This window comes from Phocoena phocoena, chromosome X (genome assembly GCF_963924675.1).
Source record: "Phocoena phocoena chromosome X, mPhoPho1.1, whole genome shotgun sequence".
NCBI classification, from domain to species: domain Eukaryota; kingdom Metazoa; phylum Chordata; class Mammalia; order Artiodactyla; family Phocoenidae; genus Phocoena; species Phocoena phocoena.
Window position 1 is genome coordinate 9694684 of NC_089240.1, and position 22103 is coordinate 9716786.

Genomic DNA, 22103 nt, shown 5'->3' on the forward strand with positions numbered 1-22103 from the left:
TCTAAGCCTTGCCATGGAGAAATTACAGCCATTGATTAGAGTAAATTGTTTTCCTAGGTTGAGGGTAAATTCAAGCATGGAAGGCACGCTTCAAAAATTTAATAGAGGTCCCACAACCTCTTCCCATCAATGAAAATATGATTGTGGTCGACTGAAAATCTGTCAACTCTCAGAGGATTAGGGCATTGCTAGGTTTCGTCAGATTTGGGGTGTTGTCTTCAGGTAGCTGTGTTTGAGCTATGTACCTATTCTTCCTTAACCTGATTTTTCCTCCTGGTAAGAAGGTACATTTTGTCCTGTAGCTGTTTACAAGCTGTCTCTGTACGTGCCATCTTTGAATTACAGCTTCTTTAATGGCATCATCTCTATTCCTTGCCAGGGTTAGAAATAACATTTCTCTATTTTATACTTTCCCCCCTCCCCTAACATGCGTGTAAAAGTTATCAGTTGGAACAAGAGCTCAGAGCCCTCACCATTGCCTTCTTATTGTTTTCTAATCCTTCCTTGGTTGACTTTTTTTTGTTGGAGTAGAGTTGATTTCCAATGCTGTGTTAGTTTCAGGTGTACAGCACAGTGATTCGGTTGCACACACACACATATGTATTCTTTTCCATTATAGGTTATTACAAGATATTGAATATGGTTCCCTGTGCTATACAGTAGGTCCTTCTTGTTTACCTATTTTATATACAGTAGTGTGTATCCGTTAATCCCAAACTTTTAATTGACCACTCCCTGCCCCCGCTTTCCCCTTTGGTAGCCATAAGTTTGTTTTCTAAGTCTGTGAGTCTATTTCTCTTTTGTAAATAAGTTCGCTTGTATCAGTTTTTTAGATTCCACGTATAATTGAAATCATATGGTATTTGTCTTTCTCTGACTTACTTCATTCACTTAGTATGATCATCTCTAGGTCCATCCATGTTGCTGCAAATGGCATTATTTCGTTCTTTTTTGTGGCTGAGTAGTATTCCATTGTGTATGTATACAACATCTTCTTTATCATTTATCTTTCAGTGGACATTTAGGTTGCTTCCATGACCTGGCTATTGTAAATAGTGCTGCTATGAACATGGGGGTGCATGTATCTTTTTGAATTAGAGCTGTCTCTGGATATATGCCCAGGAGTGGGATTGCAGGATCATATGGCAACTCTATTTTTAGTTTTTTGAGGAATCTCTGTACTGTTCTCCACGGTACCACAGCCTGATTATTGATATTCAAGTACAAGTTCAATCCCAGCAGAGCTCTGCAGAGTTCCAGTTCTGATACGTGTGGGTTGGGAGGTAGTGGCTGTGATCGCTAACTGCTAGGAACACCTGGGAGCCCCAGCTACTTCTGGCACCAGAACAACCTCATTTGTAGTTTCCATTTCGCTAATTCCATCTGTGCCTTTTACCTTTTCATTCGTAGACATCATCCAGAAGGATAGGCCTCTGGACACAGGTTTCCTTCAAATCGTTTTTATATCTCCCTTCCTCTTCGGCTCCATCGCCACATCTTTAGTTTAAGCCATCATCCTGCCTTACCTGGGATAGGACAATGACTTTATCACTGAGTCACCTTCTCCCCGACACCCCTGACATTTGCCTGCACTGTTGGCTGGGGGAACCTTTCAAAATAAAACTGCTTCTATCAGTCCCCAACTTAAAGCAGCCACCTCAGGGTCACAGCCATCTGAGACCAAGTGCACACTGCTTACATAGATTCAAGATCCTCTGTGATGGGGCCCACACTGCTGGTCAGCCTCATGCCCTGCCTGTCCTCTGCTGTGGCTTTACCAGACTTCCAGCAGCCCCCAAGTGCACGGTTTTCTCTCCTACATTGTTTTCTTTGGACTTGTTATTCCCGCGGCCCGAAAGTTCCTTCATTTCCTTACCCGCCTGATAAACTCCTCCATCCCTCAAGATCAGTTGAAGCATCTCCTAGTTTGCAAATTCTTCCCTGGGAAGGGTTGACCGCCTCCCCCTTCATGCCGCCATGTACCCATATATGCTTCTACATGACACCTTCATTGCAATGATATTAATCTTTCAGTCTAGATTGTGGGCTTCTTGAGGACAAGGAACCTGTTATGTTCTTCATTTCCCTATAGCCTAGCATGGTCCCAGGTACCTAAATGTTTGAATGAAAAGAAAAGTGAATGAATGAATAAATGGATGAATGAGATCCCTATTTGGCTGCTTGGTTTTGAAAACCTTTATTCCGTGTCTGGCTTCCTTCTGAAAAAATGAATGGGTTTCCTAAATTCTAATAGTAGCAACAGGCATTTTAGAGCTTTCTTTGCTGGTAAGACACGCACTAAAAACACAAACTGCACTCCTACATTTAAATTTTCATGTGTAATTCCCGTTGGTTTCCTATGCACAGGATACTTTGCGCCGGCTGTTCCCATTTGACGGCATCCTCTCCTTCTGTAATGACTCCCCTACTGAAGAGTGGTTCTCTCTAGGATTCTTCGCATCAACAGGGTCTTGCTCAGCTCTCCCCAGCCTTCCTTTTCACCTCCTCTCTCTCTCAAGAACCACCCACCCATCTTGTGTGCTAGTTACGCTTAGAAATACACTCTTCCCTAACCAGACCCAAAGCATTCCTACCTGTAGAACTGTTTGCACCTTCAGTGCTCCTGGGAACCCCTTTCCTTGTCAAGCTCTTACCCATCCATCCAGATCGAGCTCCAAAGCTGCCTTCCCTGTGGCTCTCCACCATTTGTCCTCCTATTTCCCGCAAGCTGGAGCTGCTCTTTCCCCGTTCTGTGTTTCCAGGACGTCGACAGAAGCTCTGCTTTACAGCTGTCAAATCCTGCCCTGCTGGGTACCGTGGTCAAATTGCTTAGCCTCTCTGCACCACAGTTTAGTCAATTACCAAATGGAGGAAGTGATACTTACCTGTCAGTGGCATTATGGAGATTAAAAGACATAATATGGGAACATGCTCTGCAGCCTGTCAAGACGAACACAGCATGTATCTTTAGTGGGCAGCTCAAATGAGCCAACAGAGAAAGGCAAAACTTTGGGATGTGGGCGCTCTGATTACTGATAATGACTTTACCAAGGACAAAGGGAAAGGACGTTGGCGCAGGTGGCCTGGGTTGGATTCCTGGCTGTACCTCGAATGAGCTGTGTGGCCTTGGACAAGATGCTTAACCTCTTTGAAGAGAGCCTGTTTTCTCACATGTAAAGTGGAAATAGTGAAACCTACCTTGCAGAGTGCTTTCAAAGATTAGAGAGGATGAGGGTCAAGCAGCTCAGCAGAGACCTGGTGCAGTCGGTGATAAATAATAAATGGGAGCTGACATAGCTCTGATGACTTGAATTCAGATGGTTTCCAGTGTTCCCTTATCGTCTGCCACGTGAACCATACTGATGAGGACGCACACCCAGGCAACAGACAGTGTTACGCGACTGGACAAGGCCTGAGAGAGAGCGATCGTCAGACCCGGGAGACTGAAATCCATCCTGGGAGGCTGCCGACCTAGACAGGTGTCAAGATCCTGCTTTAGAAACCTGCTTTGTAAAGCGTCACACTCCCAGGCTACCCAGACTCATGGCTGACAGCAGTTTAGAGCATCCTATCTGCTCCTGCAGGAGTTATTCTCGGATCCTCAGGGATGATGAGCTCAGACAGAAGCTCCGAGAACATGCAACGTGCACGGGGCGGGGAGGCAGGGAGCAGTGCTTTACACAGCAGTGAAATGAGCCGACTCCGTCACTGGGCTAGACTCTCCTCTGTATCTTCTGGAATGTTCTCCCTCAGGGCTCTGGAGATAGGAATTACTCATAATAACAATCATGGTTTAATAACAACAGCAGGCAGCAGCGTTTGCGAAGACGTGTGGGTCAAGGCATCTTTCATCCCTCATCCTCCTTCATCCTGCCACTTGTGACTGGTCTGCCCAGTGTGGAGCCTGCCGCTGAGTCTCTAGCAAAGACCCTCCTCCTGCAGCAGGAGTAGATGTGCTTTGATAAATTAGGATTTTTTTTTTAAATTTCTGGCTCCTGGGCTCAAAGTATTTTAATTTCCAGAGCCTCTGTATCTTCATCTCTAAATGAGAACAATAACACCGAATCCCTAACATACCTGAAGGGGAGTACATGACAAATATTGGGTGTGAAGTGCTTTACACAGTTCCTAGCATACAGTAGGTGTGAAATAAATGATCAGTGGTTGTCCCCATGTAGATCCTGACCATGCATCTTGAAACCTTCTGATAAAAGCAGTCCAAGCCATGTGACTCCAGGTAGCCAAGCAAGCTATTTCTCCCCTTCCCCAATTTTCTTTTCTGTCCCCTCTTTTCTTCAAGGAAAAGCAGAGTCCTCCCGCCCCTGCAGAGTTGTCCGTGGATGTTGAAAGGTTACCATAGACATCAGTAGGCCTGGAAACAGATGGGGTAATCTGGGAAGACTTGAAAGGAGCGATTCCTGGAGAGTGTCCGGAAGAAAGAGGCTGGGGTATCATTTGTTGTGGAAGAAGAGGGTGCAGGAAGTGTTAGGTGAATGACATTGAACAAAACAGCTTGATTAATATAGGGGAGTCATCCACTGGATGGGTAAGCAGCTTTGAGTCTCTAGGAGAAACCCATGTCATTTGAGGTCCGGTCCAGTTTCTGTATCTTCTGGATGAGAATACAGGTGGCAAGAGGTGGAAGGGGCTTGCCCAGGCCACTCACAGCCAGCTAGGGCATCCTCTACTAAAATGCCTGAGTCCCAGGTGCTTTCACAGAGTGACAATCCCAGACAGGCAGGGATTCTTTTCTTTGTTCACTAGTGTATCCATATAGACTAGAACAGTCTTTGATGCATAGTAGGGCATTGTCAAGCATTTGTTTAACGAAGTCCAGTGGTCTTTAAAACTGAAATATAAGCGGAGTATCCCCTACTGGGAGAAGAATATTGGGAATCTTATTTGAATCTGAGATGCTATTGGAAATTTTGAGAAGGGAAATGGTGTGATCAACATAATACCTCAGTAAGATGGTTCAAGATTGCTTCCAAATAGACCAAGGAGAAAGGAAACAAGAGGCATTCTATTTCTTTTTTTTAATCTTTAAACATGTAAACCTTTATTTCATTCATTTGGCTGTTCCATGAACCTTCACTGAGGAACTACCAGGGGGAAGTCACACTGTGAAACATCAGGCCTTTATCAGTTTGGCCAAGTAGGAAAGGCAAAGGATAGAAGTCCAAAGACCTGCTCTTAAGTCCCTGATAGCTCATTTAAGAGCCATGCGACTTCACATCACAACCTCTTTTTTAAAACTTTTTTAAAAAATTTATTTATTGATTCATTTATTTTTGGCTGCATTGGGTCTTTGTTGCTGCACGCGGGCTTTCTCTAGTTGTGGCGAGCGGGGGCTACTCTTCCTTGCCGTGCGCGGGCTTCTCATTGTGGTGGCTTCTCGTTGTGGAGCACGGGCTTCAGTTGTGGCACGCAGGCTCAGTAGTTGTGGCTCGCGGGCTCTAGAGCGCAGGCTCAGCAGTTGTGCACGGGCTTAGTTGCTCCGCGGCATGTGGGATCTTCCTGGACCAGGGCTTAAACCTGTGTCCCCTGTATTGGCAGGCGGATTCTTAACCAGTGCGCCACCAGGGAAGTCCCACAACCTCTTGAGTCTCACTTTATTCATCTGCGGGTTGCGGAGGGCCGTGGCGGCCCGTTTCAATGAGCCTCAGTGCTCGTCCGACTCCTCACGCTGCTTCCCCTGCCACTGCCATCTCGAGGCATTCTATTTCTTGATTAAAAAGTCATTTTCCCCAAATACGGTTATTGAATGAATTTAATTTTTTACCTTTTTTAAAACCATTTTTTAAATTGAAGTATAGTTCATTTACAATGTTGTGTTAGTTTCAGGTGTACAGCAAAGTGATTCAGTTACATATATATAAATATGTATATGTGTATATATAATCTTTTTCAGATTCTTCCATTATAGGTTATTATTGAATGAATTTTTAAATTTTATTTATTTTATTTATTTATTTTTGGCTGCATTGGGTCTTCGTTGCTGTACGTGGGCTGACTCTAGTTGCGGCGAGCGGGGGCTACTCTTCGTTGCGGTGTGCGGGCTTCTCATCACGGTGGCTTCTCTTTGTTGCGGAGCTCGGGCTCTAGGTGCACGGACTACAGTAGTTGTGGCTCACGGGCTCTAGAGCGCAGGCTCAGTAGTTGTGGCGCACCGGCTTAGTTGCTCTGCAGCATGTGGGATCTTCCCGGACCAGGGCTCAAACCCGTGTCCCCTGCACTGGCAGGTGGATTCTTAAGCACTGCGCCACCAGGGAAGTCCCTGAATGAATTAATTTGAAAAACAGTTCATGCCTTGGTTGTCGTGAAAAACATAAGCTTCTCGTTACCATCTCACATGGCAAAGTCAGCCATCTCCATGGAGTCCGAGATAGGAATTTAACTTCTCTCGCCGTTGATTGCAACAAGCTGCTCTTCAGCCTTGCCTTCTGAAATGCTCAGTTTCAAACAACAGTTGCACATACTGGCCTTTGCACACTAACTGTCCTCGAGCACCCAGTATCCGTGTCTGCCCTTGGGACCCGGCATTTATAGTTCCCTGTGGGGAATATTCTCAGTCAGTGCTAAAAACACAGGGCACAATGATGGAAGTGAAGGCAACAGCCATTTCAACAAGATAGAGAAGATGCCCTTAGAAAAATGGATGTAAAATCTAGATACTTCCTGGCCAGGAACAAGAGGTGGGGAAAGAATCTCGCAATCACCCCACCTCCTACATAGCTGTGCGACTAGGTGGATGAAAATTATTAAAGCCAAAGCGATGGCCAAGTAGTACTTCTGTCACTTGCTTCTTTAAATTATTTTCTCTCCCTTTCCTCCCTCAATCCCTGCTCTCATCCACCCACTAGGATCTTTTTTTTTTTTCTTTTCTTTTTTTTGGCAGTCTTTAAGGAAAAGCAGTTAAAAGAAAAAGAACTGGAATTTGCATAACACCTTTCTTCCAAGATACTAAAAGCAGTTCCCCCATCTATAATTTGTCCTCACAACAGTCCTCTGAACAGACCTATTATGATTATTACCGTTATGATTATTATTATTTCCATTTTGCAATCACATCATTTGCTGCTGGGACTTTTGGCTACCACCTCATTTTTTGAACAATCTCATGCCCCTCAGCCTATGTATAAAAAAGGTTTCAACTGCCACCTCCCATTTATGATTGTGCCACGTATTCCATCACAGTCTCTGGCCCTTTGTTTAATTTTATCATTTAAAAATATATTAAATTCTTGTATTGAGCGAGCACCGCAGAACTGGTGAGCAGAAGGTGGAGTCAGCGCTGAAAGAGAGCAGAATCAAACATAAATATCTTCGGAACTAAGAGGGAAATGGAAAGCAGCTCTCAAGGCAAACTGACTTGAATTGCATAAGAATGTGATTTTTTTTTCAAGAATTGTCTCGGGATATGAAGTACACTTTCTAACAGCTTCAACTTGGCAGATGACACTACCTGTCTCTTTCTAGTCTCTCCCAAGCTTGCAGCCTCCAAATTTGTGTTGGCTTCAAATTTTTTAATGTTTTCAAAGTGTTTCCAGCTTCCCGAATTCCTCTGATCATCTTACATAACCCATGACAGCAGCGCCTCCACGGCAATGACCCCAAGATGGCATAATGCACTGGTAAATGGTCTCTTGTAATTTTCCCAACAGTCTGTTCCTTCCATGGCCCAGCCCCCAATTTATTTTTAACATGGAGAGATTTCATTTAGCAAACCAGATGTTGAGTCTGATATTTTCCCCCTCTTTCTTCGTCTCTTACTCATATTCATTGTCCCATCAAACTCTCATTGTTCTCTCTACATAATAGCTGTCATACTATTAGACAGAGGCTATATCAGTCAGCTATTGCTTCATAACAAATAACCACAAGATCTCAATGTCTTATAACAACAAACATTCCTATTTTTTTATCGTGGTAAAATATATATAATGTAAAATTTGCCACATTAACCACTTTTAAGTGTACAATTCAGAGGTATTCATTATTCTCACAGCGTTGTGTAACCATCACTACTACTCATTTCCAAAACTTTCATCACCCCAAACAGAAACTCTGGACCCGTTAGGCAAAAACTCTCCATTCCTCTCTACTCTTAGCCCCTGGTCACCTCAATCTACTTTCTGCCAGTATGAAACTGCCTATTCCAGATATTTCATAAAAGTGGAATCATATAATATTTGTCCTTTGTATCTGGAAATAAGCATTTCTTTCTCATGCATCTGAAAACTGGTTGGGGAGGGCCTGCCTGGAAGAGGCAGGATCAGTTCAGGACTACACCGCAAGTCTCTCATCCCCTTTGGACCGGGGGCTAGCTTGGGTATGGCATGCACATGGCAATGGAGAGCATGAGTGGGCAAGAAGGAACACGCAAGGCCTCTAAAAGTGTAGGCTCTGACCTGGCACTCTGTACCTCCTTCTATTGGCCAAAGCCAGGCATTGGCCAAGCCCCAAGTCTAGGGTCAGGGAAGTAAATGCTACCACTTTCCAGCCATGTGACTTTATTAAAAGTGCTGTAACCTTTCTGAGCCTCATTTCCTTATCAGCAAAATGAGGATAATAGTATTACCTAGCTCCTAGGGTGTTGTGATTATTACTGAGTTGCTCTACATTTGCAATATAAAATTGCAAGCAATATTATTGTCATTCTTAAAACATGAAGAATAGAAAAGCAACAAAATCCAATAAACCTTTGTTCTCTAAGTTAGACGAGGATGCTGGACACCTTCATGGAACTCAAAATTGGATTTAGAATTGCAAACTAAGGCTTATTGGAATTTGATGAAGCAGTAGCAATCATTTTATCCATTGGTTTTCCTATTGCTTTTAGCAGTAGAACCCTTTCTTCAACAGAAACCTAACCCACAGTCCCCATACATAAAGCAGTGGAGGATTTCCGGTTGAAAAGACACAGGAGTATCCAGAGCTCTTCCCACTGACACGTGTCCCTGTCTCAGAAGGATTGCATGGAGCACAGTTTAGAAACCACTACTTTAGTCCAAGCTCCCTCCTCTTCCAGATGAAAGAAGTGAAGCCCAGTGGGGTGATGCGATTTGCCCCAAATCATATGAGAAATAGAAGCTTCTTATAAGTACTAATAATACCCATCACCCTCAGAAGCATTACCAGGGCTGCTGAAATGCCACTCTGGTGCCTTCTAAGTTCTGTGCTTGTAGATCCGTATCAGAATTTCCACAGAACAGCTTAACAATTAAGGACATTGGATTTAGAATCTATGTTCTGGTTCTGCCAGTTACTGAGAGTGTGAACTGGGACCTTTTAAGTGATCTCTCTGAACCTCAGTTTTCTCGTCTCTAAAATGGACATGACAACACCTTCTTTACTGGGTTATTGGGAAGCTTGAATTAGGGAACACAAGTAACATAAGTAGTACAATGTTTGGCATGTGGTAATCATTTAGGACATATTAGCTCTTAATTTAGTTCTTATTTTATGATTGTTGGTGTTATTCAAAGTTTTTGCCAGTTTTCTATGCACTTGGGCACAGTGAATACATTTGGGGAAATACTGAAACAGTATTACTTACAATCTTTAGAAACCATATTATTTTAGAAAAATATAGTATTTCTTAATTTGAGGGGTAAACTAGAAAAAATTGTTTTCAAGAGACTGGGCTGCTGCAAGGTTTGTACAATGTAATTTCTTGTCCCTGGACACCATTTCTATCTGTTTGCCTTCCAACAATCGGATCCAGCTGGCCAAACTGCCCCCTTCCTTTAGAATAAGGTAGGCAGCATGCTAAAATTTTGGAGGAGGATCATCTCGGTAGTCCTTGGGGAAATATCTATAGATAAGCATCCAGAAGAGCATTGTCCAACAGATAATTCTGCAGTGATGGAATATGATAGCCTGTAGTTGGGGCGATTGAGCACTTAAAATGTGGCTCGTGTAACAGAAGAATTGGATTTTAATTTAATTTTATTTTATTTAGTGAATTTAAATGTAAATAGCCATTGGTTTAGAGAGTTCTTCACATGTTCTGAGCCAACTAGAGTGCTTTTGAAAATTTTGGTATTGGACTCTTCAAATAACACATCCCTGAAGATATAGACAGGCAGGAATAGGATGGGAAGAATGCTTTCATACTGGAAGCAAGTCAAGCAGCCAGAAATGAATGAGAGGATGTAGATTAACCCTTTCCTTTCCAAAGACGTCATGGTGAGCTGTTACCAACCTCTCACCAGGACTTTGGGACTCCCAATACTTTTAATAGAGTTTGTACTATTTAGCCTGGGCCTGTTGCAGGTTGCATGCTTGTGCCTTCTTGCACCCCTCACTCAGCTGACAAAGCTTTAACTACTTCTTAAGTAACTTTAAGACATTCTTCTCCAAACCCTCCTTTGTGAGACATAAATTGATCGCCTATTCAAAGTGATGGCTTTCAGTCATACTGGCACTTTCTCCACATGCCCTCAAGAGTATGTGTGTAGATGACAGCATGTATTCATGGATTGCAGCTTGTTCCAATAGCCGGCAGAATAGAAGGAGCTCAGTCAGACGCTGAGAAAGAGTAAAAGAATAAGATAAAGGAAGACTATTAGAACCAATAGAATTAAAGAGATACAGATATCACGAGATCTGGAAGGAATGATGTAGCCACATAAAACAGGGTGTTGGCCTGAACACATGCATACCCTATGACCCGGCAGTTCCACTCCCAGGAATATGCCAAACAATAATGCATACACATATTCACCAAAAGACACATACAAGACTGATGTTAATGGCAATGCAATTCTTTACAGCCTCCAATTGAAAATCACCCAAATGTCCATCAGTGGTAAAACGGATGAGGAAATTGTGGTACATTCACACAGTGGCACATGACGACTTGGATGTATCTCAGACACAACGCTGAGTAAAAGAAGAAAGGAAAATAAATAGTTTACGCTATGTCATTATATTAATATAAGTTCCCAGTGGGGATCGAACTATCCTATGGTGTTAGAAGCCAGGATAGTGGTTATCCTTGGGGGCAGGGGGTATTACATCTTATGTAGCCCAGGGTTTCTCAGTCTCAGCATTACTGACATTTGCGCAGAAAATGTTTTGGGGGTCTGTCCTGTGCGTTGTAGGATATTTAGCAGCATCCCTGCCCTCTACCCACTAGATGCCAGTAACAGCCACCCTCCAATTGTGACAACCAAAAATGTCTCCAGACATTGCTAAATATCCCCTACGGGGCAAAATCATTCCGCATTGAAAATCACTGCTGTATCCCAAATGCCTTTCACCTGCTAGATACTCAATAAATACTTATTGAAGGAATGTATGAGGCAAGAGCTGTTTAGTGTCACACAGGTGTATAAAATAATTTAGTTTTTATCTCAAGAGTTCCTGCTGCCCTTTATGAATCTTAAATATAAGTACCAGTTTCACCCATTAGGTAAAGAGTAAGTAATTCAAAGGCCAGAGGCAATATTCATTCAGCACAAAAATGAATTAAATGGACCAAAAATTAGGTCAAGCCAAAACCAAATATTATATGCCAATAAAACTCTCTTAGTAGCAGTTTCTAAATCAGAGTGCCTAACCTGAAATTTTACTACAAAGGTTTAAAAATACAATAAAATAAAGGGCTTGAAATGAGACACTTTCATTAAAATGTTAATTTTGATAATCACTGCATCATTTATATGGATTTTAACCAAATAGCTTAATATTCTTCACAAAGAAAACCACAGCCTAAGCCTTAAATGCATTCAGTAAAATGTGCATTAGACTTTTCAAAGAATTTTGGTCTCTCCCTAGAAGTTTATATTCAAGTCATTGGTTGTATGTAAGCTATTTAATTCTACACCTAAAATTACAATGTGCTTTAATCCTTCCTCTACAAAGTTCAAATACATACCCCCGAAGGCACCGCCAGTTGTGCTCTTAACATTCTTCTTTGTAGTGAAGCATTTTTGGTCCAAGACTCTGAGCAGGTCTTTAGGTCTTTTCCTCTCCCTTAAGTTTGTAGTTCTTTTCCCCGCCACCCCAATCTCCAAAAGCCCATAATTAATGTTACAACTGTGCTAGCCCCACCTCTGGCAGTTAGAGCGTCCTCTTCCACACTTCCACATGTCTGTATGACAGGTATTTTTTTTAAGTGTGGGTATCCATTCCAGTATCCTGGGGAATCATAAGGTTGGATACTTTCCCTTCCTCGATAAGGGAGACGTGTTCAATTTCAAAACCATTTGACTCCTTTGATTGCCTGTTTTTAAAAAACATAATTTTCAGACTCTTTACGGACAGAGGATGTTCCAGTTTTCTACTGCCACCCAACAAATGTCATGGCTTAACAAAATAGTTTCTTATATCACGATGCTGTGGGTTGACTGGACTCATTCACATGGTTCTCACTGCTTTCGCTCATGTGGCTGCAGTTCAGTGACAGCTGGAGCTGGAGCCGTATAAAGACTTATTTGGACTGGATATCCAAGGTGGCTTTTTCACGCGTGTGTTGTCGCCTGGACTTAGACAGCTGACCCCACTGCAGCTGGCCAGGCGAGTCTCCCTCTCCCCATGCTGCTTCTCCACAGGGCCAGCTTCCTCACAACATGGTGGTCACAGGGTTGTTGGACTTAAATGGCAGCTGGCTTCTTGCAGAGTGAATGTTCCAAGATACCCGTGTGGACACTGCAAGGCTTCTAGATTTCTTCTAACCAAGGCCTGGAAGTCATGCAGTGTCACTTCTACAATATTCTATTTGTCAAAAGTAAGTCACAGAACTAGTCCAGATTCAGCCGGAGAAGACTACACAAAGATGTGAGTACCAAAAGGTATAATTCATTGAGGACCATCTTTGGAGCCTGTGTATCACAGATGGGAAAAGATGAACCATATGATCATACAGTTGTTCAGGGTGAACTCTTTAACATATTACTTAGTAAGTAATAAATTCTCCTTTCCTTAAATTCTCATCATTTTCTCTTTGGCTACCAAACTTGTCTCACTTCAGATCTGTTAGTATTTGCTTAACATATTTAGGTGCGTATATATTTATGATTATTATATCTTCTTAATGAATTGACCCTTTTATCATTATAGTAACCGTCTTTGTTTCTTGTTACCATTTTGGCCTTAAAGTCTGTTTTGTCTGATATGAGTATACCTACCCTGCTCTCTTTTGGTTTCTATTTGCACGGAATATCATTTTCCCTTCCTTTACTTTGAGCCTATGTGTGTCCTTCAAGCTGAAGTTCATCTCTTACAGGCAGCATATAACTGCATCAGCAGTATCACCCCTCGCTCAAGGGGAAAATGGTAGTGGGAGAGACCTCGTCTGTCCAATAGGTAGAAGGCAAGCCAGTGCTCCTGGACAAGTGAATTCTTTTTTTTTTTTTTTTTTTTTAAACATCTTTATTGGGGTATAATTGCTTTACAATGGTGTGTTAGTTTCTGCTTTATAACAAAGTGAATCAGCTATACATCAAGTGAATTCTTTGATTCACCTCCTCTGTCTTTTGCCCTGATGACTATGGTGGCTTCGTTATGCCCATTTTCTTTCTCAGCATCCCTTGAACCTAAGTGAAAAATGACAAATAACCCTGTTCCTCTTCTTTGCAGTTATGGAAGCAAAGCAAGGTTCAGCAACAATGGGGAGAGTGCTAGGAATGTTTCATAAAGTCCATGGCAGATCACACTTAGCCTTAATGTGTTGACCTTGTTTGCATGCTTGATTGTTTGTTAGCTGTTTCCATTCTCTCCGGCTGATGGCTTCAGTACCTGTTAGGAATCGATACAGTGGATAATTGCAGTCACTGTTTAGAACAGTGGAAAGGTCAACTGTATTAAACCTCCATTTCAAGTAGTCCTGTGGTGACTTTTCTAAAAAGGAGGGGCAACATTCTTTCCTCCAGCTTTGCCAGCAATTGGCTAGGCTGACTTTATATTATTTCTAGGCACCAGAAATCTCTGTGTTCTTTTCACATCTCCAGGTTCAGGTAGGAAGAGAAAATAGAAGGCGTCCCAATGGCTTCATAATACCTTACGATTGAAGAAAGGTTCTTCTGAGCAAAGAGTCCTTGGATAAATGCTGTTAATCTGTTCTTATTTACATAAACAGTGGCTGTCCACCAGCAGAGAGTTTAAGGGCTGAAATGCACTAGCTTTCAGAAAAGAATATTCTTCTAATCTCTTCTAATCTCTTTGAAGAACTCTGAAGTTCAGGTAGAAGAAAGACCCTTACGTGTGCACGCATTTGCCTTAGAAGTGGGAGTTCAAACACCCTTTCACTGTGCCTTACCACCTTTCTTTCCAAATAAAAATACCACACATCAGTCTTTCGAGTTATGTTAGGATGTCATTTTACAGTTCACAAAAGTCTTTCATATATCGCCCTAAATTACCTCTTTATTTTGCCTTTTAAAAGCCTAACCTTTCAGCCTTCATGAATTGATTCCTTCTACTTGTGAAGTTTAAAATCATTTTGTTAACTTGTTTGGACTTTTTTTAAAGCAAGACTCTTGAATTTTGACATAAAATATATTCTTTTTATTTTAGTGTTTTTTTGTTAATGCTTCATTTTGTTCTGTTTTCCCAGTCTCTAAGGAAATCTCATTGCTCTTCACAACGTAAATTCATATTGATCTCTGAGTTAGTCAGGGGAATCTGTTTAGTCGGTCTAGAAGGGAAGTATACAATAGCGCGTGCCAATGTGATTATGTATTGCAATATTAAGATCATGTAAAGGGCTCCCCTGATGGCGCAGTGGTTAAGAATCTGCCTGCCAATGCAGGAGACATGGGTTCGAGCCCTCATCCGGGAAGATCCCACGTGCTGCGGAGCAGCTAGGCCTGTGTGCCACAAGTACTGAGCCTGCGCTCTAGAGCCCGCGTGCCACGAATACTGAGCCTGTGTGCCACAACTACTGAAGCCCGTGCTCCTCAACAAGAGAAGCCACCGCAATGAGAAGCCCGCGCACCGCAACGAGGAGTAGCCCCCACTAGCCGCAACTAGAGAAAGCCCACACGCAGCAATGAAGACCCAATGCAGCTAAAAATAAATAAATTTATTTTTTGAAAAAAAGATCATGTAAATATGAAGTGGGAAGACCAGTTTAAGAAAGGTGCCAAGCTATCCTGCTCTAAAAGAAAGCAAACACCAACTTTAGCTTCATTGTTGAAAGGGATTTTAATACTGAAAGCCTCGTTAGAATCTGAGGTTATTCTTTTGCTACAACAGAATCCCATCCAATGAAATTTTAAAATGGGATGTGGTGCCGAAGAATGCCCTGCAAGCCCTGATGCTGAGTGTCCCAAACATGTTTCAAGGGACTTACCATCAAAAAATAAAAGACTTTTGTTAAATGAATGAAGAGAGAGGAATTAAAGGCAAATTTGATAGGAGTGGTTTAGGGTAGGTTAGACTGTATCTTCCTCTGCAGGTCAGCACTGTGATACAGGGATTAAAATGATGTTTTTCTCAAATTCAACCATTTAAAAAATATTGGCACTCTAATTTGAAATTACTCTTTAGAAGCAGAAAATTCACTTGGCATTTATTATGAAATAATACTTCTCTAAATGTGCTTCCAACTGGATTTTTTTTTCAAGCCCCTAGCTGTTTTCAGCCTTCATAAAAAGAAGTTATCTGATGACTTGAATGTGCCATCTTTCATTCTGAAGTCTGATCTTCCTGCTGAGGCTATTTGTAAATGGCTTAGGTCTTCTTTTTTTCTTCCTAGGATCTTAGGGTTAGGAATTCTAAGGAATCCAAGTCATTATGGAGTTAATTGTTCTCCTCTGGCAGGTTATAATTAAATAATTATAGGCGAGAGAAAACGGAAGAAAAGCATATCCCCAGTCCTAATGTTAAATAACATTGGAATGTTTTATTTCACTTCAGATAACTTCATTTACTCCTTAAGTGGTAAAATTAAAATCAATACAGGTTATGTTTCAGGCAAGTTACAGGGAATTAGTATAGACACAAAGAATTTAAATGCTGTAAATATAATAGACGTATTTTGAAAAATGGTTCCCATTTTCAAATTAACAAGGTATACTGTTCAATACTTCTTCCTGACATTCTTGACAGAAAACAGTTCTGTGTAAGGTGAAGTCATGGGTGGACACTACTTTTGAGATACTTGTAGGTTAATTGGCTGTGACTCTTTCCTTGTTGGTGTGGCACACAGAATCTAAGATGGCCCCATGGATGGTCCCTGCCTCCTGCTGTTCATAACTTTGTGTATTTCCTTCTCTTTTAATATGGGTGGGACCTGTGACTTGCTTCTAAGCAACAGAATATGGCAAAGGTGATGGAATATCACTTCCATGATTATGATTGTGTTACCTAAGATTATACCTTCCATCTTGCCAAAGGAGTCCCTCTCCTTTGATCGTTTTTTGAAGCAAGTTGCCATGTTGAGGGGGCACATGTGGCAAGGAACTGAGGATGACCTCTAGCCACCTGCCAGCAAGGAACTGAGGCCCTTGGTCCAGCAATCCCAAAAGGAATTTAATCCTGCCAAAACCCACAGGAAATGGATCCTTCCCAGCTGAGCTTTCAGATGAGCCCTGGGCAACACTTGATTGTGGTCTCATCAGAGGACTTGAAAAAGATGACCAAGTTAAATCATACTCATCTGTCTGCTTCATAGAAAGTGTGGGATAAGAAATGTGTGTTGTTTTAAGCTGCTAAGTTTATGGTAATTTGTTATGCAGCACTAGATAACTAAAGAAGCTAGCTTCTGTGATAGGACAGAGTAATGATCCCCTAAAGACGTCCACATCCTAATCCCCAGAGCCTGTAACTTTGCAGGTGTGATTCAGTTAAGGATGGAGCAATTTTCCTGGATTGTCCAGGTGGACCCAGTGTAATCACAAGGGCCCATATAGGTGAAAGAGGAAGGCAGGAGAGTCAGGGAGAAATTTGAAGATGCTACTTTGCCTGGGTTTTGAAGATGGAGGAAGGGGCCATGAAACAAGGAATACAGGAAGTCTTCAGAATCTGGAAAGGGTTCCAGAATAAATGCAGCCCTATTGACACCTTGATTTTAGCCTAGAGAGGCCCGTTTCAGACTTTTGACCACCAGACTTGTAAGATAACAAATCTGTGCTGTTTTAAGCCACTAAGTTGTGGTAATTTATTACAGCAACAGTAGGAAGCTAATGCAGTCTATGCTTATTTTGTTAGCATCTAAGATGAATAATGAGTCCTCCTCCAGGGGCTTGTCTGCTCCTAACAGACTGCACTGGAGCTATGAATATTTTCTTCTTTTTCCAGAAATGAATAAATAAACACGGTGCCGTTGAGCATTGCTGTAGGGAAAATGAGAATTTTTTCCACAGCCTTGTGGGCACATCCATCCTACCACCTCATACCCCTCATTCTTGCATTTACCTTTTCACCATTTCTTCTTCAGGTTCTAAGCACGGACTGTCTTAGTCAAGGATCGTTTGGACTCAAATAATGTGATCTATTCAAGTCAGTTTAAGTAAAGAGAAATTGGGGATAAGTGTAGCAAGTAGGTCTCAGAGGATGGAATCGTAAAGCAACTGTTCTTTTCCCCCATTGCCCGTTCAGAAGAGCTCTCCAGGGCCAGGTCTTCATTAAAATCTCAGGCAGGTCTGCAAATGTATTGAGCAGGTTCAGAAAATTTCTCCAGTCACTTGGACACTTGTAATCACAACAACCTGTAATCTGTAATTAAAATGTTCAATTGTCATGTAATAGTCAAAACTGCCAACTCCACAGAATTTCTCCCTTGCCCCTATTTCCGGCATGGGAAGCCTGCGCTGGGTTAAGGGGCATTCCCCAACATTCTTCTCTAGCTTTGGCTTCTTCCACGTTGAAATGAGGCCAGGACAGTGAGGTAAAAAGCAGGAAAGTTCTCACTCGATTGGCACTAAGGTAATCCGACATTGGTTTCCTCTGTCCATGGAAGATCGTGTAGGTTGACTCGTGGACACATTTGTAGATTTCTGGAAGACTTCTCTGTTGAGTTGTTCCAACTGCAGTTCCCTTGAGTCAGATGGTACCCAACGGCTGGCTGTGTCCAGCACTCCTTAGCTTCTACATCTTTCTACTAAGGCCCTCCTGCCCCTGGAAGAAGCTCAGTTGAGCAATGCCTTTATTAAATGACCCCAGGGCACCATTTCTGCCGTGTCTTCCAGATATCGTCCACAGGAATTGCACACTTAAGGCCCGTCTCAGTGGAAGGGTAATAATTTTGCAAATACAGCCTCTGCTCTTTGGGCATGTGCTGCTTCCTCAGGCCTCTCCCTGTTACCATTTTTAAAAATTAAGTCATGATTAAGACCCCAAGATGAATAAGAGTCCCAAACTGTGCTTTTTAATACCTCCTTTGAAAGTATGCAGCACTCTGTTTTGGCATGTGGGGGTGATTGGCATGAGGCCTCAGCTGAATCTGCCCCATCATCGTAGCACCCTGTAACATATGAACACATGTAGCTTCTATCTTTTTTCCCTTCTAGGATTGGAATCCTAAGGGACCCAAAGCATCATGGCATTAATTCTCCTTGTCTGGCAAGTAATAATTAAGTACTTGTAGATGAGGGAAAAGAGAGATAAAAGCCCATTCCCAGAACTGATGATACATATCATACTGAGATATTTTACATTAGCTGTTTTACTGATGTAAAATGGTGAGCAACCAGCCCTCAGGAATGGTGGGAACCAGGCCTGCTCAGGGGACCCCTGGGTTCTGTAACCTTTATTCTTTCTTATTCAGTCATGAGTGTGACTCGGCTCCCAACTCTCTTTGTCTGTGTCTCTTAGTTCTGATTCTGGAGAGAGGACATTTGATGGCCTCATTCCAACACTCGGGTCCAATCAGCTGTGCCCTGACGATGAGTTCTGGGCCCATTGCCTGCCGCTGAGGGCTCTGGGGGCAGACTTGGGTAGAGCAGGCCAGGCAGGACAAACAGGCCCACACCACGGCTGCCACACTCTGATTTCTCCTGCCGCATCTTTCCACGACACTCCATCCGTACATTCACGTGCCCACCCTCCTAGTGCTGGCACCGGCCTTGCCTCCAGTGCTTCACTTCCATGCATTCCACGGCAGGGAACATCCTCACCCGCATTCCCTTAAAGGCTAGTGGCAGAATTTCTTTGTGATATAAACCAGAGTGGAGTGGCCGGGTCATAGTGCTCGTGACGCCGAAGTTTGCCTAGGGGTGCCAGATTGCTCCCCAGAACTGCTACACGGGGCTCCGTGGCCACCAGCAAAGCAAGATCATTCATCCCAGCCACTGGGAATTCTCATTTGATTACACTGTTGCTCTATTAGTCCTTCTAACGGGAACACTGTCTGCCACTCCGATTATTGGGGCTTTCCGCCAGCCCTTGGCAACTAAGAATTGATGGGATCAGACAGACCCTCCCCACCATCGCCATCAGTTCTGATTCGATTCTTCCTCCAGTTCTTGAATTCTAGTCCTCTTTCTCCTCTCCACTGATTTCTCTTCTTCGCTGCCCCGACCGACTCCTTCCATCAGGGGCCACCCCTACCGCCGCTGGGGCAAGTCACATCGTCCTCCCCAGGCAGTGGGCTTATAGTAAGGGGCTGAAGAGCACTTAATGCTAGAAATGCAATTTGTCGTGGCTTCTCCAAGAGAACAGCACTGCTACAGATCCCCTTCGCTTTAGTCATTTGGGCAGGAAATCACAAAAGCAGGTAATTAATTACCTCCTACAGTAAAAAAAGTCAGCTCCACCTCAAGAAAATGGCAAGTGACCTTTCTCCTACTCAGGATAAAAAAGGAACAAAGGAAGGAAGGAAGAAAAACTATTATAACCCATAATATGGTCTTTCCCCAAGGGTTCCAGTTATTTGAAAGGTTTGGGTTACTTGGGGGAAATTAAATAAACCATTGTATTACATTGTTCTGCTTTTGGCCACACAGTGTTCCCTATGGTGAACAATATTTCCCAATGAGCGCCCATCTGAAATGTTTATTGGCCCAAGGTCGTAGGCATTGTTACTGCAGCCTTAGAAAGCCACATGGTATGGGAAGTCACATTTACTGGGATACTGTTTTTACATAAGAAACCTACAGTGACATTTTTCTTTCATGATGCTAAGAAGATACTGACATTCAATGAATTGATAGAATTTTTAAAACTCTATCCCCTTCCAGAAAATTACACAGACATTTTAAGCAGCTAAAGGAAAATCGGAAGGGGAGAACCCATTTTGAGAGACTGAGTTGATGCTTTTAAAATCCAATCTTCCCTCAGCGAGTTTTATTTTAGGGCTCTGCTGTTTGGTGTTGCAGATAATATCACCCAATATAAACCGAATAGGAAGCTTTCCACTGGCTGAACATTTGATTCCAGTTTTCTCTGTGGTCTGAAACCCCACTTGTGAGCCCTTTGATTCTCTGCCCTGGGAGCCCAAGGAACATTCGCCAACATCACACATTTTGTTTTAAAAGAGCACCGTCACGGATAGAGTCCAGGCTCTGCGCATATCATAAATATTTTGTTTTCTCTCTTACAGAAGCTGCAAAGAATCGATACTCCTCGCTGTCATTCAGCCTTACCCTGTAAGTGTCCTGTGAGTAAAAGTGCATCTATAAAAAGATAGGGGTTACAATAGACTTTCACACACCATCTCGCACTTCCAGTCTCCCCCTCCCATTCCACTCCAGTGACTAACAGCAGAGAGAAATAACATGCATTCACAGGACCAGTTCCAAAATCTTGGTTATTTGTATTTTGTACTCCATGACAGCAGATCCTTCATTGGACAGAAAAGAAAGTGGTGAATTTCCTAAATAACTTGAAAATCAACTTTTCAGTCCCATGTGCCTCTCACATCTAGAAATGGCACAAAACTCAAGAATTTCCTTGTGATTCTTAAGTTTCCAGCTTAAGCATCACAAGTCTAAAGGGAATATCTAATTGTAGGAAGTTGAAGCATGGTTGTTTCTCTTACCCCCATTTAAATAATTTGGTGGAGACATTGGACGTTTCAGCGGCCTTGTCAGGAAGGTGGGGAGTGATTAAAATCGTACTGCTTTCAGTTCCCATGATTCTTTTAAAAACAACTTTATCATGGTGTAATTCACATATCGTAAAATTCACCCATTTCAAGTGTACAATTCCGTGATCTTTATAAAGTCTACTGAGGTATGCAACCATCACCACCATCCAGTTTGAGAACACGTCCATCACCCCAGCTGGATTCCTTATTTCCATTTACAATGAATCCCTTTTCCTACCCTCAGTCCCAAGCAGCCACTAATTTACTATTTACTTCTTTCTATAGATTTGCCATTGCTTGTGAATTTCATACATGGTCAGTGAACTAAAAAATACCAAGGCAAATTCCTTCAGACTTTTCCCCAAACGTTTACTGTCAATATCTTGTGTGGCCTTCACATGGAGCGGCAGAGATTCCAACCTACTTAGGCTTTTATTTTCTTCCCCATAGAGATTTCTACATCAATTCAGAGGTTCTGGCATTTGCCGGTCTCCATCTTGTGACCAAACTCTTCATCTCCCCTGTCCTGGAATTTTCCTTCTAAGCACTATGGGCTAGTCATTTTAGGCAGGAAAAAAATACGTATTCAAGTTTGTGATAAGATCACAAATTGAACTAACCAAGACCACAAGTTATGCCATGTAGGGTCACTACTACATATGTTAAAAGCACGGTTTAATATTGAATGTTACTTTTAGTCCCAACTCTTTGACACAGCTACACACGCACACACACACATTTGGATTTGAAATCTCAGGAGACAGCAGGAGGTAAAAGAAGCAAGACTTGAGATCTAGTTCCCAACAGTATAAAAGGCGACTCCCACACCTGCTCTGGACCCCAGTTTCCTCATCGGTGTAAGGAGAAGGTCAGGTGGCATCCCGTCCAAGGGCCTTCCTGCTTCACCACCTCGTGACCTGGCGATTCTTTCCATATGAAGTACAGCTCATCTGATTTTAGATTGTTTCATTTAACCCAGTTGTCACTCACACCTCCTTCAAATCTATGCACACTTCTTCATTTCTTTGCAGTGAACAAATGCATTTGGGTAAAGCCAATGTGAATGTCTAACATACGCAAGTGATGGACCAACTATAAATTCCTGGCGGAACTACAAGCTTGCATT

The 22103-nt window shown here is 42.5% G+C and overlaps 1 protein-coding gene across 1 annotated transcript in view; it reads left to right on the plus strand.

Moving 5' to 3' along the window:
* FRMPD4 (FERM and PDZ domain containing 4) overlaps positions 1–22103 on the plus strand; it is a 180132-nt gene that overhangs the window by 112246 nt on the left and 45783 nt on the right. The window contains exon 4 of the mRNA XM_065901015.1: positions 20492–20537. Coding sequence (XP_065757087.1) covers positions 20492–20537 — 46 coding nt within the window. The remainder of the gene's footprint in view (positions 1–20491; positions 20538–22103) is intronic.